The sequence below is a fragment of the Neophocaena asiaeorientalis genome, unplaced genomic scaffold (genome assembly GCF_003031525.2).
Source record: "Neophocaena asiaeorientalis asiaeorientalis breed wild unplaced genomic scaffold, Neophocaena_asiaeorientalis_V1.1 scaffold138, whole genome shotgun sequence".
Lineage (NCBI taxonomy): Eukaryota > Metazoa > Chordata > Mammalia > Artiodactyla > Phocoenidae > Neophocaena > Neophocaena asiaeorientalis.
Genome location: NW_020172632.1, coordinates 1,186,642 through 1,206,794, shown reverse-complemented (window position 1 = coordinate 1,206,794; position 20,153 = coordinate 1,186,642). Strand labels below are relative to the sequence as shown.

The following is a 20,153-nucleotide window of genomic DNA, read 5'->3' as shown; positions in this document are numbered from 1 at the left end:
TTTTGCTGTACACGGGCCTCTCACTGTTGTGGCCTCTCCCGTTGCGGAGCACAGGCTCCGGACGGAGATCACTGATACTTCTGAGACCACTGATACCTTTAGCAAACTTATTGGAATTAAAAACTATATTTGGAAATATATTTTGTTAACAGCTGTGTTTATTTTTCTTCACTGTAATTTGTTCACAGAAATAATACCTGGCAATACTAAACACTCATGTAATATTTTGATTGACGTTTTATTGGCTATATTCTGCTTGTGTTTGGCCCCTTCCAGAATGATTCTGGCTAGTGTGGGGTACTTTTGTTTTACTTATATCCCTTATAAAAGGGCTATTCCCTTCTTTGGCTTTATTTTTAACCTTTTACTTTCCTTTATGAAATGGTTTTTGTTTTTAATATTTATTTATTTGAAAAGAAAGTGGAACTTTTTCTTCTGTCCAATTTACAAGTACTGAATTTGCAGTGTCAAAGCAAGGCAAGTTCTTGAGACTGGAAAGGGTAAGCACATTGTGCACATGGTGTTTGAACTTTTCACCCAGAGAACTACCAGGCAATTAATTTTATTATTCTGTAGGACTTGCTCTCAGGCAAGGTGTGTACATACATACATATGCATATATGTAAATATTAATGTCTTACCTTAAGTCTGGTTTTTAATTATATTGAAATTATATTTTTAATTGGTTATAGAATTATTTTAATTTTCTTCATAGCAGAGTTACATATAGTCTACAGAGCTGATTGCAAACAGCAGTCCTATAACATCCCTATCCTCCATCATTTCCTACTCCCCTAAGGACTGCTTTTTTTTTTTTTTTAATTGTTTTTCTTTGTATTCACCTCCATTGTCTCCAACATGCTTATACTGCATTTGAAACGTTTGATTTTTAAATATTGGACATTATTTCTACTTTCCCTTATGAAAAATGAGGATTTAAATAGTTTTCATATGTTCTCTCTTTGCTCTCAAAATATATACATGCCCATTTTCTGTCTTTCTCTTCTCTTAATACAGTTATATCATAATTTTAGATTATATTGTTAAGATCATGTAAAAAGTATTATGGCTGAACCATGTGGTATATATACTATCATACTTTTTCTGCAAGGATTTTGTTTTCACTTGAACTAATAATTACTTTCCTTTGCTTAGTTTTATAGTTTTAGTTTTTTTGTTTTTGCTTAACTTAACCCGAATTCTCCCTCAGGTATTTACATTATTTTCTCACAGTTTAATGTTCTTTCACTTATGAATCATTTTTGTTATTTTGCCTAGAGGCCTAAAACTTTTTAATTTATTTTTAAAGTGTAGTAATGTTACTAGAATGTGTCCTGAAGTTGCTTTTTATGGCTTGGTACTCTTAGGTACAGTGCATTCTCCTTCATTTGTAGTTTGTAATCTTTTTTCATTTCTGTAAAGTTTCATGAACTATATATATAATTTAATATTTATTTTCTTTCTTTGCCTTAGTGTTTTCCATCAGGGTCTATGTTGGATTTTTTTTTGCATGTTTAGTATTTGTTATTTTTACTCGTATTTTAAAATCTTTTTGTTTCTTTTTGATTAAAACAACTTTTTGTTCTTTTATTTCTTTTAAGATACTATCTGTTGTGATTATTTGCTTTTGTTTTAGTTTAATCTTCGTTTCTGAAACAACTTCCTTCTCTATTTCTGCTTCTTTCCTAAGTTATTACCATCTTTCTTCTGTGTTTTTCTAAATTTTATTTATGTAGTTGCTTAATATCTTGTATTACTTCCTTAATTTTCAAGTAGTAGATTATAGTTTTTATTTATTTTGAAAGCATGTCTTTTGGATGCTTTCACTGTAGGAACTTTTTTCTTTTGCTCACTATTATTATCTTTTAAACAAGAACTTGGTATGTGTTTGACTGTGATCCTTTTCTTTGCTCATTCTTAATTTAGATTTTTTCCCGTGAATTCTTAGAAGGAAGCGTGATTTAGGATAATTTTTTTATAGCTTCACCAAGTTCCCTTATATAGTGTTCAAAGTATGGTGGCTTGCTTTCTGGAATTTTCTGCCTTTGTTCCATTCTACTTTTGAAGTTTTTTTCTGCTGTTGTTTCTTTTTCTGCGTTTTCTCTTTCTACATTTTTATCCTGTTTATTTTGTATTCTGTTCTCTACCGTTTTTCTTGGTTTCTTGTGCTCCATCCTGTCCAGGAACCCTGGGTGTTCAGTTTCTATAGTTCTTACAGGCTACCAGACTACTTTACCACCTTTGGACCTTATTGTACTCTTTTGAACTCACCTGCTATTGGAATGGGCAAACACCCCTCCAATTTCAACTGCTTTTCTCAGATTGATCTACTTCTTCCTACTGAGTACCAGTTGGGTATTTAGAGTGACTCTTCCCAGGTCCTTTAGGTACTCCCTTACTTTCTTCTGCTTCTCCTGCATAGATAGATGCTGATACCTCACAGGTTTTGTGGTTGTTCGTAGTTTGTCATCATCTGCTTTATCTTAGGGTTTGTGGAGATATCTTGTCATTTATTTTATTGTAAATGTCTGTAGTTTTCTGCTGTGTAATTGCTGCATATGTTTTTCTGGAAGGAGGTTTGGAGAGACTTGAAAATTCTAGTCTTCGCTTTTATTTTGTGTTTTTGCTTCTGCCTTTCATATTCTGCCTTTCATATTTCATCAAATTATTGGCCATCTATTCATATTTAAGAATAGAAGACTGAAATGCTGTTGGAAGTTATGTGCCAGAGGTGCCTGGTACCACTAATTGCTAAGTCTGTTGGGGTTCCTCCTGGATGCAGATTGTCAATGTGTACTTTATTGTAGGTGACTTCTCTGGGTCACTTTATTGGAAATTATGTCACTATCTTTTTATATCTTTTCTCTTCAGCTGGTCATATTCAGTGAAATAATCATTCACATATTTCTCCTAGAGGCTATATACTTGGCGACCTGTTTATAGAACCTTGTAGTGGAAGAAGCTGTAGTAAAATCTCATTGTATAGCCCAGACTCTTAATCTACCTGTTTTCATATAGTATTACCCCTGCTGTCAGTTGTACCTGCTGTTTCCATTCCAGTGAAGACAACTACTAGTACTATTACTTCTCCGTCTCTTTCTCTTCCTCCTAACCCTCTTCTTCCCTCTCCTTCTTCTTCTCCTTTCCCAAATAAATTTCCATTCCCCCCCCTAGCCAACTCTCTAGAGAATAACTTCCAGTCACCTGTCTGGGAATGGGGAAGGGCAGTTTCCTAGTGGTGTAAATTGGAAGAAGGATCTGGGGTTTGACTGCTTCTTCAACTTTCAATTATTACTCGGGTTTTTAACCCCACTGATTCTGTCGTTTCCAGAGGTACCTAGCACCACCAATTGCTACGTCTCTTAGGAGTTCCTTAGTATAAAATGGTTTGCTTCTAAGCTTTCCTCTCTATTGGCTTAAGATTCTTTCTCCAGGCTGTTAACTCAGTTACCATTTTTGTTCAAACTGTTTTCTCTTTAGTTTTGTCATTGTGACCTGGTATGTGTGTGTGTTTAATCCTTTTATCCTTTTAGTGAGGGCTCAGAAGGGAACAAAAGCTAATGCATACATTTAACCTACTATCTCTAACTGGAAGCACTCATTTGTAGCTCACTGAAATATTACAGTGTGAATACCCGTGTAACTACAACCTAGGTCAAGAATTAGAACATTGCCAAAACTTCAGAAAGCCTTCCTTATACCACCTCCTAATCTCTATTTCCTCTGTGTTCCACAAAGGAATTTCCATTTTAACGTCTAATATTGTCATTTAGTTTTGCCTGTTTTTGAACACTAAATAAATGGAATTGTAATGTGCAAATTCTTTTGTTCCTGGCTTCTTTTGCTCAGCATTTTGCTGAGAAACTGATTTGTGTTTTGATAACTAATTCATTTATCTTTATTGCTATATAGTATCTTCATTATGTGACTCTACTCCAATTCACTTATTCTGTTATTTACAGATATTAGTGGGCATTTAGGTTATTTCTAGTTTTTGCTGTTATGAATAAAGTTGCTATGAACATTCTAGATTACATGCCTTGATGTTCTTGAGCATGCACACCTATTTGGTATATACATAGAAGTGGAATTGCTGAGTCTTAGGGTCAGTATGAGTAGACAATGCCAGACAGTTTTCCAGTGTTTCTCTACCAATATACACGCTGCCATTGATGAAAGTTCTGTTCTCCACAGAACCTCTAGAACAGAACCTCTAGTTCTGTTCTCTCTTGCCAACTCCTGGCATTGCCAGACTTTTTCATTTTAGTCATTATGGTGAGTGAACAGCGGTTTCATTTTGCATTTCCGTGACGATAAATGACACCATCGTTTTTGGACATCTTTTTGTATTTGTGTGTGAAATGCTTGTCTTTTGCTCATTTCTCCTTTGGGTTGTTTATTACTTTCTTACTAATTTGTAGGACTTCTCTATATTTTCTAGTTAATAAGCTTTATGTCAGTTATATGTGTTGCAAGTAGCTTCTCACTCTGTGGCTTGCATTTTTAATCCATTAGTGATTCTTGTTCTTTTGGTGAACAAGTTTATTTTTAATATAGTCTGACTTAATAATGTAGTTTGATTTATTAATCTTTCCTTTATGTTTAGTGCTTTTCTTGGGTCATGTTAAAGAATTTTTTTTCCCTACCCCAAGTTATGAAGATATTCTATATAATTTTCTAGAAACCTTATTTCTTTACCATATACATTCAGATTTACAGTCCCCTTGGCTCTTATTTTTATATATGGTATGAAGAAGGGATAATATTTTATTTTTATTTTATGTATATCTAATTGAGCAATACCATTTGGTGAAGAAACTTTTATTCCCATTGCTCTGTAATGTTTACTTTATCACAAATTAAGTGCCTACATACATGTGGATTTTTAAAAATTGATCTTCTATTTTGTTTCATGGTTCTTGCATAAATATTATGCTTTCTTAATTACTGGAGCTTCAGTTTTGGTATCTGGTAGTTTAAGCCCTCCAGGTTTATTCCTTTTTTTTTCACTTTTACTTATTTATTATTTTTTAATTGAAGTATAGTTGATTTACATTGGTGTGCCAATCTCTGCTGTACAGCAGAGGGACTCAGTTATACACATATATACATTCTTATTTTAAATATTCTTTTCCATTGTGGTTTATCACAAGATATTGAACATAGTTCCCTGTGCTGTATGTTAGGACTTTGTTGTTTATCCCAGGTTTATTCTTTTTGAAGATTTTCTTAGCTGTTCTTAGTGTCTAAAGTATACTAATTTTAATCCTTAGTGTACCCTTCAATGATTATTCACATTTGTGTACATCCATAAGCACCATTCATCAAGATAGAGAACATTTCCAGCATCCAAAAAGGTTTCCTTGTGCCTCTACCAGTCACACCCCCCTCAAGATAATCACTATTCTGACTTTTGTCAGCATTGATTACTTTTGTCTGGTTTTGGAATTCATATAAATTAAATCATAAATATGTATTCCTTTGAATATGGCTTTTTTTTCACTCAGCCAAATGTCTGTGAGAGTCACCTATGTTGTTGTATTTCAGTAGTTCATTCTTTTTTATTGCTCTTTAGTATTCCATTATATCAATGTACTGTAATTTATTCATTTCTTCTTAATGAGGATGGTTTTTAGTCTTGGCTTATTATGAATATTCTTATAAATATCTTTTGGTAAACATTTATACTAGTTCTCTTGGAGTGGAATTTCTGAGTCATAGAATAGGTGTATACTTAGCTTTTGTTGATACTGCTGAACAGTTCCCTAAAAATAATTGTACAATTCCTTTTGAGTACTGAACATTGTATGTGAAAAATATAGAAGTAATTGGAGGCATAACATCATGCTGTCATTCTCCAGGTAGGCTTTATGTTTGACTTTTATTTCCCTTCTGTAGGCTGCTAGTGATACTAAGAATCCTCAATCATGTCAATCTAATGTCAGAGATTAAGATGATTTGACGCTGGGTTTCAATCCGTGTACAACACCAGGGTATTTCCAGTTCATCCTTATTCCTATGATGTTGTCTTTTACAGGCTCTATCCAAACTGTGGAGAATTTATGAAGACCTGTCCTTCTTGGTATAGCCCCTGTAGTGATATTTTGCTTTTAGGTCTGTGAGACCATCAAAATCTCAGCTAAGTTTATCAATCCTTCATTTGCCATTTCTGGAATTAGCAGATGCCCTTGGGGAGAAAGCAGCTCCAATGTTTGGCTCATCTCCCTGGCTTTTCTTTCTTCTCCTAGAACTTGGCCCTGTAATTCTTCACTGCCGTATTATCTTCTCTGTGCCTTCAAGTGGATTTTAAAAAATAACTTGACCTGATTTTCTTAGTCTTCCTAATAAGATGATTGGTCTGCTTTATGTAAATTGCCATTATCTGAGGCAGAAATCTGTTCCCCCTTAATATCCTTTCTACCCTCTCAACCTGTCTCTGTACTCTCCCATTTGTTCCCCCCCATTATATCTGTTTAATTTTTCTAAGTATCTGTATTTGGGCAAGTAGTGCACAGTTAATTATTACAGCTTTATATAATCCATGTTCTTTTCATTTAATAAACACACATTTATATTCCTACATGTTTATTTTTCTAGATGAACTTAAAATCATTTTTTAAGGTCTAAGATAAACCTCTTTGAATTTTAACTTTAATTATATTTTGGGAGAATTGGCATTTTTACATTATTCATTCTTCCCATGTAGATAGGTGATGTATACTGATTTACTAAAGTTATGCTTTCTTTCAACATATTACCAAGGTTTTGGGGTATGTGTGTGAGTGTGTGTGTGTGTGTCTGTGTATCTGTGTATACGTATACTTGCCATACATTTATTATGTTTATTTCTAACTGTTATATATTTTGTGGCTTTAGAGAATAAGGTTCTTCACCTAATTTTCCTTTTTTCCCTTTGTTTATGGTTGATACACAAGAAAGTAATAAAAATATTTATTGTGTATCCAGTCATTTTGCTGAACCTTCATACTGAAGACTGCTAATGTCTTTTCAGTGTATTTCAAATATTTATCCATGATTAGTTTAAATATTAAAAAATATTGTTAATTTGTCTTTCAGTCAGAGCATGTAGCCTATAATATTACTGCTTCTTGGAATTTATTGACGTTTTCCCTGAGCATCTGGGATAGGAATCAAATATAATCATGACATGGTTGCTTAAAAAGGTATATCCTTTTTGTGTTGGTAAAAACATTTGAAACTTTCTGTATCTTACTTTAACTTATTTATTTCATTATGTCAGATATTACATCAAAGCTGACATACCGTGGTCTTCTGCCAGCCTTCAGTAGGAGTTCTGTAGGAGTTGTTCCACGTGTGGATGTATTTCTGGTGTATCCGTGGGGAGGAAGGCGATCTCCGCGTCTTACTGTTCCGCCATCTTCAAGGTCCCCCCCGGAGATTCTTAATAAATGTCCATTCGCGGGTCAGTGCAACAACTTGCCTTCCTGGCTTTTTATACTAGGTTAATTTGGTATTGCTGATGGGCTTTCATAACCTTCAGATTGATGCTAACACAAGTTATTTCTCAGTGCTACCTTTCAGTCCTTTACTTCTTGGAGAACTTCCTTTTTAATTTATCTTGTAGATATTTTAAACATATTCATTTCTCTTATTAGATGTCTCTGTTTAAACTCCAGCCTTCTTAAGATGAACAGATGACTACTTCCTACTTCACTGACTAAAATTGAGGCCATGTTAGTGAATCACTTCAGTTTACTCCTCCCCTGTCCTAAAAGTCATCTACATTGTTTCTCATTCTTATCCCCTTTCTCCTGGTCCTGGAGGATGAGGTTTCTGCATTCTGCTCAAGATTATTCTACTTGTCCCTCTTATTCATCTCCTCGTGCCATCTCTAGTATCTTGACCATTAGATTTTTTTCCCTCTGTGTTTGCAATGTCTCTCTTGCTAACCCTCACACTGTATGTTATGTTGTATGTTTACATCTTTAAAAGATACTTCCTGTCTTCATCCTCACCCTCATTTAGCTACTATCCTATCTCTTTATTCTACTCCTCATTCAAAATATAACTTCCTTACTTCACTGTATATTTTGTAAATTACTGCTTTCTAGTTCTAGTAGAATTGTTAATGAAAACAGTGCAGGCTGAGCTCAGATCTCAGCTCAGGAATTTATGTTTGGTAACCTTAACCGTTAGTCTCTATTTCTTATCTGTAAAATGGAAATAATGGCTTGTTAGGGTTGTTTTAGGGATTTGTTTGAAGCTCATAGGAATACCATTTAGAGAACATCTTCTGACACACAGAAGATGTTCTCTAAATGGTAGTAAATACTATTATTTTGACTACCCATATCCTTTTTTAAAAAATGTAGTTTTCTACTGTGTAATAACGTTTTTCAAATAGTTGAGATTACAGAATAAGTGACATCAGAAAGAATATAGTGTTAGTATGTTTATCCTGTTTGTTTAATTTGTTTGATTTCTAATAAAATTTTATGTTCAGATATTTTCTAAAGGATAGGGTTTTACTTTGTGGTCAGATATTATAATTATTGTAAGTGCAATAGACCAAGTTTCTTAAGTGCCAGTCTCTTATTTCAGTATCATCTTTAGCATTAGTTCTTTTCTGTTCTTCCGTTTATTGATAATAGGATGAGAAACAGCATGATGTATTCATGGAATATGCTGTGTGATTCAAGGGGTGATAGAAAAGTCTTCCAAAACAAAAGTTGCTTATCCACTGGCTTATGATAAAATTTGTTTTTTTAAACTTTTTGATTGCCTGTGCAGATTCAGTCACTGTGAGAGGATATAGGGGATTCAGAAGTGAATAAAATATAGGCCGTTTGTTCAAATGAGTATCCATCTTAATAAAATAAGGATCAGACATGTAAATAAATAATCAGAATCCTTGTATATGTGCACTGGATTTGAGGAGGTCAGAGAACTGTTGGATACAACATTCACATGGGTGGATGTTTTTCAAAATTATTTCAAGTCTTAGGTTTGAGAGGAAGATAAGCTTGTTTTATCTTCGGTGAAAAAGTGGTAGGGACCTTGAAGTTAAGAGATTGTAGTGAGAAGGAGGATGAGCAGTTGACAACATCAGATGCCATGAGACTAAAAGGAGAGGATTAACTTCTTGGTAAGAGCCTAGTGCTTCTACTATCCTCTTTTTAAAACTTTTATTGTTGTTTTTTAAAGAAAAATTAATATATGTTCAGTTTACAAATTATAGGAATTATGGAGGAATTCTGACAATTTTAAACTGATTTTATTTAGATAACTAGATACCATTTGAAGGAGGAATGTGAAGTTGAACATGTAGAATGTGTGTCTCTTATTTTAGAATTTCTGATGGAAAAGGCAGAAGAGAACTTTAACAAAAAACAGCATAATGGGAGCTCTCACGGTGATGCTATCAGAGCACACGCACACAACTTTCTCTAATCATTAAAAAACATTAAAAAACATCTAAACATTAAAAAACATTTTTAGAGAAAATTTTATAAATATACAAAGTGGACACTAAAAGAGAATAATGAACCCCCTCGTACTCATCACTCAGCTCAATAATTATCAACTCATGGCTAATGTTGTTTTAACTATATCTCTCTACTTCATCATGCTTTTCCAGATTATTTTGAAGCAACTCTCAGACATCATATGCTTTTATCTATTAGATATCAATATCTAAAATATAGGAACAGTACCATACCATACCTAAAAATGAACAACTTTTTAATATTAAATATCAATTCAGTTCACATTTCCTCAGCTATCTTATAACTTAAAAAATAAGTCTTTTGTTTGAATTGGGATAAAGGTAAGGTCCATACATTATGATTGGTTGATGTCTCTCAAGCATGTATATTCCTCTGTTAATTTTTTTCTTTTGTGTAGCAGTCTTTAATATCTTTAATTCATTATTTTTCTAGGTATTTCACACTTTTAAACAAGATTATAATGTCATTTCTAACTGTTGCTGATATGTAAAAAAATACATTATTTGACATATTTACCTTGTTTCCAGCAACCTTGCTATATGTATTGATTTAAAAAAATGTCTTTAGATTCCTTTGGACTTTTTATGTACACAATCACATTGTAAATGATAGAATTATAGTTTCTCTTTTGTTTTAGTTATATCTTTTATTTCTTTTTATTGCTCTATTATGCTTTCAGTGGTTTAGAACTCCAATAAAATGTTGAAGTGAATGATAGTAGTGATAGCAGTGAATGAAGTGAATGTCTCATTCCTGATCTCAGAGAGACAGCTTCAACATTTCATCACTTGGTATGATGGTTGTTTTAGGTTTTTGGTAGATAGCCTTTATTAGATTATAAAAGTTCTTTTCTATTTCTAGTTTGCTAAGATTTTTATTTGAAAATGAATGATTATTAACTTTTATGAAATACTTCTTTATTCTGTTCAGGTGGTGAATTATGTTGCTTTAGTTTTGAATATTAAACCATATTAATATATTGATAGATTTGATTAGATAATGTTTTATATAGGATTTTTACATTTCTGTTTATGAAATAGATTGCCTGTCATTTTCCTTTCTTGTAAGGTTCTTGTCAGGTTTTAGTATCAAGATTTTGCTGGGTTTATAAAGTAAGTTGAGAAGTGTTCCTTCTTTTACTGGTCTGCAAAAGAGTATGCATGTAATCAGCATTATTTTCTTCCTTAAAAGTTTGAAAATTCACCAATGAAGTCATCTGTCTTAGTGTTTTCTTTGTTGTAAGGTTTTAAATAATGGCTTGTGTATGTGTGTGTGCATCTACACATATATCTGTATATACACACATATGTACACAACTATTCAGTTTTTTCTATACCTGCATAAGTTTTAAGTTTCCTTTTTGTAGGAACTTGATTTTTTTAATATATCAGATTATTTTTAAGTAAATGTCATATCATATATCCTTTCATTTATAGATATGGATATTAAAATAAAGGAACACCTAAAAATTAACAGTTTCTTACTATCATCAAATATCCACTCAGTTCACATTTCCCCAATGGTTCTATAATTGTTTAATCATATTTTGTTTGACAGTGATTCAGATAAGACACATTCAATACATTTGTAGCATGAAATTATTCGTAATGCCTTAGGATTTTAAAATATCTCTATGTCTTTCTTTTCATTCCTGATATTAGTAATTTGTGTCTTTTCTCTTGACCAGTCTTGCCAGGCATTTATCAACTGGTGAATTGAACCTTTTATTATTTTGATGCTTTTGCTTTAATGATGACTTTATCTTTTATAGTATAGCCAAACCAGCTTTCTTTTAGTTGTCACATGTTATATATTTGTCTATATTTTTGTTTTCTGTTTTTCTGTATTCTTACATTTTACATGTATCTTATGAGTGGTACTTGGAGAGAGGTTTTTGTTTTGTTTTGTTTTGTTCTAATCTAATCTGTCTTTTAATTGGACCATTTAGAGTATTTCTAAAAATGCACAATATAATTATAGGGATTAGTGGTTATCAGGGATTAGGGATGGGTTGGGGAGGGAGGTGGATGTGGTTACAAAAGGGCAACATAAGAGATCATGTGGTGGTGGAGCTATTCTGTATCCTGGCTGTGGTGGTGAATACACAAACCTACACTCGTGATAAAAGTGTATAGAACTAAATATAGACATACACTTTCACATACAAATGAGTACAATTAAAACTTTTAATCTGGATAAAATAAGTAGATTGTATCAGTGTCACAGTGGTTGTGATATATTTTATTATAGTTTTGCAAGGTGTTACCACTGGGGGAAGCTGCATAAAGGGTATATGAGATCTCTGTATTCTGACAATTTGTTGTGAATCCTCATTATCTAAAAACATTAAATTAAAAAAATGTTTTTACTGATATATTTTGGTGTAAATCTACCATATTGATATCTACTTTTTATTTGTTTGGATTGTTGAATATTAGTGCTTTTCTTTTTCTACTTTTCTTTTTTTTAATAGTTTTTAAAAAATATTTATTTATTTACTTGGCTGCGCCAGGTCTTAGTTGTGGCACTCGTGATCCTTAGTTGCAGCATGTGGGATCTTCAGTTGTGGCATGCAAACTCTTAGTTGCAGCATGTGGGATTTAGTTCCCTGACTAGGGAAAGAACCCAAGCACGGAGTCTTAGCCACTGGACCACCAGAGAAGTCCTCTACTTTTCTTTGAATTAACTATTTTTTGCTTTTTCATTTCTACACTTCTATTAGCTTGAGGGTCCATGTTCTTTAACTATTTTGTTTTTTTCGTGGTTAGTATAGAGATTACAGCATGCATGCTTGAGTTTTCAGAGTTGTGTACATATTTTTATTTTAACCTCTTCTAGGACAATGAAGAACCTACAGCTACTTAACTTCTAGATTATATGTTATTTTTTGTTATGCATTTTAACTTAGTGTGCAATGAGACTACACAGAATATTATTGCTATTATTGTATAGGCATCATTCATTTCACTTTACAACTGTATTTTGCCTTTTTGGTTGCTCTTTATTTCCTTTCATTTTTTGAGCTTCTCAGTTTATTGTGTCTTTCTGAAGAATATCCTTTCATAATTCCTTTCTTATAGTCTTTTGATGATAGATATCTTGATTTTTATTTATCTGAAAATGTCTTTACTTTTTTTGAAGTATATTTTTGCTGAATATTGGTATGACTGTCTTCCAGCCCTTAGAAAATACTATTCCACTGTCTTTTTGCTCCCTTAGTTTCTGTTGAGAAATCATCTGTTAATTTTATTGTTACTTCTTTGAAGGTATTTTGTCATTTTCTGCTGGCTTCTTTTAACATATTCTCTTGGCTTCTTTTAACATATTCTCTTACGTCTTTGTTTTCCTGTAGTTTTACTTTGATGTGCCCAACTCTGTGTGTGTGTGTGTTTTAAAAATTTGTTCTGCTTGGTGTTTGTATCTTTCTTCAGATAAACTCTGAGATATTAACTTTTCAAATATTTCTTTTGCCCTTTTCTCTTCTCTCCTTTTACAAAACCAATTGCACATTGTTAGATCCTCTTACTCTATCCTTTTTTTTTTTTTTTTTTCTTTTTTTTGTTACTCCAACCTTTGGGCTTTCTGTGCCTCTCTCAAGGTATTTATTTTTTTCTTCCAAGTCCATAATTCTCTCTTGGGTCATTTGTAATCTGCTGGTAAATCTGTTCGTTGTGGTTAATTTTTGGTTATTTTTTAGCTAAACAATTTCCACTTGGTTCTTTGTAACAGTTTCTAGCTCTCTGCTGACATTCTCAATCTTATATTTTATTTTCTTGAGCATATTAAGCATATTTTAAGTTGCAGTCTGATAACTAATTTTTCTGGATCTCTTGTTGATATGTTTTTGTTTTTGTTTTTGTTTTTGTTTTGGCGATCCATGGGCCTCTCACTGTTGTGGCCTCTCCCGTTGCGGAGCACAGGCTCCGGATGCGCAGGCTCAGTGGCCATGGCTCACGGGCCCGGTGACTCCGCGGCATGTGGGATTTTCCCGGACCAGGGCACGAACCTGTGTCCGCTGCATCGGCAGGCAGGCTCTCAACCACTGCGCCACCAGGGAAGCCCTGTTGATCTGTTTTTATTTCCTGTATTTTTCTTGTGTTTTGATCCCAGTGGTCTTTTTTTCCTATATACCTGGTCGATTTTCATTAAATGTCAGATTTTGTATGTAAGAATTTTAGAAATAATTTGAAACCTTAGATGAAGATGAAGATATTTTCCTTCAGACAAGATTTATTATTGTTTCTAGAGGGCACTAGCAATTCTGGATCAACTTAATTTAGACAGGATTTGGGATGATTCAGATTTAAGCCTAAGTTCTTAGTTTGCTGTCTTAGTACATTTGGGCTGGTATAACAAAATACCATAGACTGGGTGGCTTATAAATAATAGAATTTTATTTCTCATACTTCTGAAGGCTGGGAAATCCCAGATCAAGGAGCCAGCAGATTTGGTGTCTGGTGAGGGTCCCCTTTCTGTTCATAGAATGCCATTGTCTCTTTGTGTTCTCATGTGGCAGAAAGGGCAAGGAAGTTATCTGGGGTCTTTTGGGCACCAGTGGCACTAATGGGCACTAATCTCTTCAATGAAGGCTTTGCCCTAATAACCGCCAAAAAGCCCTAACTCTGAATATCACATTGGGGGTTATGATTTCAACATATGAATTTTGAGGGGATACAGATATTCAGTATATAGCATTGGTTATCTATTTTTAGTTTACTCTCTTTTTTAAAACTTTTTTTTAATTAGAGTATAGTTGCTTTACAATATTGTGTTAGTTTATACTATACAGCAAAGTGGATCACCTATATGTATACATATTTCCTCTCTCTTTTGGATTTCCTTCTCATTTAGGTCACCATAGAGCACTGAGTAGAGTTCCCTGTGCCATACAGTAGGTTCATATTAGTTATCTATTTTATACATAGTGTCAATAGTGTATATATGTCAATCCCAATCTCCCAATTCATCCCACATCCCCCTTTCTCCCTTGGTATCCACATGTTTGTTCTCTACGTCTGTGTCTCTATTTCTGCTTTGTAAATAAGGTTGTCTATACCAATTTTTTCAGATTCCACATATATGCATTAATATATGATATTTGTTTTTCTCTTTCTGACTTACTTCACTCTGTATGACAGTCTCTAGGTCCATCCATGTCTCTACAAATGACCCAATTTCATTCCTTTTTATGGCTAATATTCCATTGTATATATGTAGCACATCTTCTTTATCCATTCCTCTGTCACTGGATATTTAGGTTGCTTCCATGTCCTGGCTATTGTAAATAGTGTTGTAATGAACATTGGGGTGCGTGTGTCTTTTTGAGTTGGTTTACCTTTTCAAGATTCAGTCCTATAGCCTAGCCATTTTATCAGGCCATTTTCTCTTACCTGCAGACCTCCCTTCTCATCTCTTCCCAAGGTCATGATACTCCAATTTTTGTATGAGCTTATCAAAAGCTGTACTCAGCTTCTTAGCCTCTTAGCTACCTCTGTCAGAACTGTCAGATACCCAAAAGGAAAAGTAACCTCAAATACCAGGCTTATCTCTCTGTGTTTACTTCTGTTTTTTAAAATAATACAGATAATTTTTAAAAATTTTATATATATATTTTTGGCTGCGTTTGGTCTTCGTTGCTGCGTGTGGGCTTTCTCTAGTTGTGGTGAGCAGGGGCTACTCTTCATTGCGGTGCACGGGCTTCTCATTGCAGTGGCTTCTCTTGTTGCGGAGCATGGGCTCTGGGCACATGGGCTTCAGTAGTTGCAGCACACAGGCTCAGTAGTTGTGGCATGTGGGCCCTACAGTGTGCGGGCTTCAGTAGTTGCGGTACATGGACTCAGTAGTTGTGGCTCATGGGCTTAGTTGCCCCGTGGCATGTAGGATCTTCCCAGACCAGGGATCGAACCCTTGTCCCCTGCATTGGCAGGCAGATTCTTAACCACTGCGTCACAGGGAAGTCCTGTGTTTACTTCATATACTGAGTTTCAGACTTGTAATTTTTTTACTACCTTGTTAGGTTTCTCTTGCCTTCCAGCAGATTTTTTAGTTATCTACCTTTTCAAGTCAATTTTAGCAGGAGGTTTGTTTTTGAACCTTCTAATCTCTCAGATTACCCTGCTATGTTCCATTTACAGCCTTCATACATCCTGTTCCTCCTGCTTGAAAACCTCTAGTTTCCCACCCCCCTAACTCCTAGTTTACACCTATTCATGCTATGGGTCAAGTCCTGAAGAGCTCCTCCTCAGCCTTCACTGACTCCCTGACAAGATTATCTTGTTATACTCTCTTATAGCACTACCTGAATGCCTTTATTGTACTTGTAGTTTATAATTATCTATTTATTTGTGTCTTTATTTCATTTAATGTTTGCCTTTTCAACACAATGTCAGGTGCTTGAGGAATAGGACTGTTATCAGTTTTTTTTCTTATTACAGATCCGAATGATAAGCTACAAGGAATATTTAATATTTCCTCAAAAACTGAACATATAAGTATTGGGTTAAATGACTGAGATTTCCCTTGGATGAAAATAGCAGAATTTAAAGAAAGGAAAGGATTATATTCATGGGTTCTTAGAAGGTAGAAAGGGCATAATTTATATTTTATTTAAAAACTTTATCATAAAGTACTTCAGACATATTAAAAGTGTGAGTTATGTAATATACCTAGCTGTACTCACCACTCTGCTTAAGAAATAGACATAATTTATTTTTATAAAAATATACAGAGAGCCCAGAAATATATCTCTATAAATATAGTCAACTGATCTTTGACAAAGGAGCAAAGGCAATACAATAGAACAAAGATAGTTTCTTCAGTAAATGGTGCTAGAACAATTGGACATCCACATGCAAAAAAAAAAAAAAAAATGAATCCAGATACAGACCATACACCCTTCACAAAAATTAACTCTAAATGAATCATAGACCTAACTGGAAAATGCAAAACTGTAAAACTCCTAGAAGATAGCATAGGAGAAAACCTAGATGATCTTGGGTATGGTGATGCCTTTTTCGATACAACACCAAAGACACCATAGTGTCGTCTTTGAAAGAAACTGTGAAAAAAATAATTGATAAGCTGGATTGCAGTTAAGTTAAAAACTTTCGCTCTATGAAAGACAAAATCAAGAGAATTAGAAGACCAGCCACAGGTTGGAAAAAAAGTATTTGCAAAATCACATCTGATAAAGGACTGTTATCTAAAATATGAAAAGAACTCTTAAAATTCAACCATAAGAAAACAAACAGCCCTTTTAAAAAACGGGCTAAAGACCTTAACAGACACCTCACCAAAGAAGATATACAGATGGCAAATAAGCACACGAAAAGATACTTCACATCATATGTCTCTAGGGAAACGCAAATTAAAATGAGATACCTGTACATTCCTAGAATTGCCACAGTCTGGAGCAGTGGCAGAATCAAATGCTGGTGAGGATGCTGAGCAACAGGAGCTCTCACTTATTGCTGGCAGGAATGAGAAATGGCACAGCCACTTTGGAAGGCAGTTTGGTGGTTTCTTCCAAAACTGAACATACTCTTTCCATATGATCCAACAATACTGTTCTTTGGTATTTATGCAAAGAGTTGAAAATTTATGTCTACACAAAAACCTGCACGTGGATGTTTATAGCAGCTCTGTTCATAATTGCCAAAACTTGGAAGCAACCAATGTCTTTCAGTAGGTAAATGGATAAATAAACTGTGGAATAACCAGACAATGGAATATTATTCAGCACCTAAAAGAAATGAGCTATCAAGCCATAAAAACACATGGAGGAACCTTAAATGCATATTACTGAGTGAAAGAAGCCAATCTGAAAAGGTTATATACTGTATGATTTCAAGTATATGACATTCTGGAGAAAGCAAAACTCTGGAGACAATAAAAAGACAGTGATTGTGGTGGGCGGAGGGTGGGTTGTGGGGAAGAGAGAGATAAATAACCAGAGAACAGAGGAGCAGGGCAGTGAAAATACTTTATATGATATTATAAAGATGGATAATGTCATTATACATTCGTCTAAACCCACAGAATGTACATCACCAAGAGTGAACCCTAAGGTAAACTGTGGACTTTGGGTGATTATGATGTGTCAGTGTAGGTTCATCCTTGGTAAAAAATGTACCATTCCTGTGAATGATGTTGATAGTGGGGAGGCTATGCATGTTTTGGGGGGCAGGGGGTATAGAGGAAATCTCCGTACCTCCCTCTCAATTTTGTTGTCAACGTAAATAAAACTGCTCTAAAAAAATAAAGTCTTAAAAAAATCAGAAAAAAACCTAGAAAGATTAATTTCTACCAGAGATTAATAAATCCACAAGATACATAGCAACCAAAAAATACACACAGTATACTAAGATATAAACATATATGTAGTCTACTGAGCAATTACTTTGGCTTTTAGGTACTTCTGTGGTAAAGTAATTAGTTATAGTTTATTATAAATTTGTTTATTTATGGAAATTTTTCTTTAAACTTTCAGATGATACAGCATTGTTTGAGTTGATTCAGCTGGTTCCACCAGGTACTGTATTGTGTTTTGATAAGGTAATTGACATGTGAACTCATTTCAATGAAATGCTTTTTAAAAAATCTCATCTTTTCCCCTTCTTCCCAAATTAAGAGCAATGTTGAGTCTCTAGCGTTGGTCTACTATGTGTAAAATGTCAGTAGGCCAAAATAATATATACAGAAAGATTGACATAAATTATATTTGAACACATTGTTCTAAAATTGAATAGTCATAATTTAAAGTGGGAAATAACCCGATATGATCCTAGCATATTTTGTGACATTCATAAAAATTAACTTCTTTAAGTTTTTGTGATTTTTCTAAACCAATATGCTTTTGCTGATAAAGTAGTTCATTATCTTTGTTTTTGTGTGCTGACTGTTATTGGGAATGTAGGGGAATTAAAACCGTACCTACTTAATAAACAGTACAGATCCCTGCAGTAGGTAGAGTTAAAATCTGAAGGATAGTTTTATTTTTATTATTGATTTCTATGATTATAGAAGACTCTATCTTAAATCCTTATTTTATGTGAGAAATAGAGAACTATATTTTATTGAAAGCTAGTAGTCTAAAATGTTTGAATATCACATATATACCTAATCCAGGTAACCACAAATTCTATAAAATGTCTATATTTTTTTCAATATGTAACCTAATATCTCATAATGGCAGGTAGAAAAGAATGGAAGATAGAAAAAAAAATTCTGGGGATGGTAATTAAGTTTTATATGTATAAATGTTATGTCAGTTTGATATGTTTATAAGGATTTTCTTTTCTAGGAACTCATATGTACTTAAAAAGTTTACATGAACATCCCCTTTCTACAAAAGGGGGAGGGAGAATTAGTAGTATGTATGACATTTCTGAATAAGGAAGTGTGTTAATTCGTTTAACATAACTTTATTTTAATTTCCCTTTCATAGAAAAAAAATTAAGTCCGTGACCCTGAAGCAGGTATTTCATTAAGGCATCAGGCATTATATATTTGTACTTGATGATATTGTTTCTAAGTAGCATATTTTGTTATAATTTGAATCATAGGGTATCTTTCTTGTAGTGGGTGAAACACTGTCTACATATGATGAGAATACACGAGATTTCATGTTCCCGGGTCCAAATCAAATTTCTGGGCACCATGACTCAAACCGCCAGGCTACCATGAGGAGGATTTCTGGCCTTCACGTAAGTGCTTACTATTTTCTGAATCAAATCGTGTTGCAGGATCATTGTCAAAAACCAACACATAGCCCTCAATATCTGAAATGTGAAGACCTAATTCAAAGTTTAATTTAGTTTAAAACATAATTGCTTTATGAAATTATGATGTTATTTTAAACATACTGAAATCTAAATGAAAATACTTTACCAAAATGCACGCATCTACCTTCCAAAATTAACAAGCATTATTTTGCCTTATATTCTTCAGATTTCTCTCCTATTCTCCCCCTTTCCTCCCCTCCCCACTGTCCCTCTGTCTTTGTCTCTCTTCTCTTTATTTTTCTCCCAAAAGAATGGCCAATAAATATTTGAAAACATGTGCAATCCCATTAGCATTTAGGAAAATTCAAATTAAAACAATCATATGATTTCATTTTTATAGCCATAAGATTGGTAAAATGTAATAAATCTGACAAATGTCAAAAGCATGGAAAAATGGAAGCCTGTATATGTTGCTATGTCATGTAAATTGGAACAACCACAATTCAGGATTATCTAGTGAAGGCCAAGATTCTCATAGCCTGTGACCTTCTAGGTATATAGCTTTAAGATGTATTCTGTCTGGCATACTAAAAGCCTTTTTAGGAATGTTCGTTTGTAGCATTGTTCATAATAATGAAAAATGGAAATAATCGAAATGTACATTAGTAGGAGTTTGGATAGAATAATTATTACATGTTTATGTAATGGAAATACGTATTCATACCCCTAAAAGTGAAAGCTGCATTAAGTGATAGCCAACTCTCACCTTTTCCTGCAACTTCTTCAGTTTTATTGGATAATTAATAATATTTTTATTCCTGAAAATGCCTTCTGCCTAGAGAGACTGAGTGAAGCCCCTGCTGTTTCAAAAGAGAAAAAAGTAAAAGTTGTCTAGGTTGAAATTATTTGGACAAATATTTTTCACTAACTTTAGGAGATATTA

The 20,153-nt window shown here is 33.7% G+C and overlaps 1 protein-coding gene across 2 annotated transcripts in view; it reads left to right on the top strand.

Moving 5' to 3' along the window:
* The window catches only part of SPATA6 (spermatogenesis associated 6), a 140,734-nt gene that overhangs the window by 30,035 nt on the left and 90,546 nt on the right, over positions 1-20,153 (top strand). For both annotated transcript variants that reach the window (XM_024739274.1, XM_024739275.1), the window contains exons 4-5: positions 17,977-18,018; positions 19,068-19,192. In XM_024739274.1, the coding sequence (XP_024595042.1) occupies positions 17,977-18,018; positions 19,068-19,192 (167 nt within the window). The remainder of the gene's footprint in view (positions 1-17,976; positions 18,019-19,067; positions 19,193-20,153) is intronic.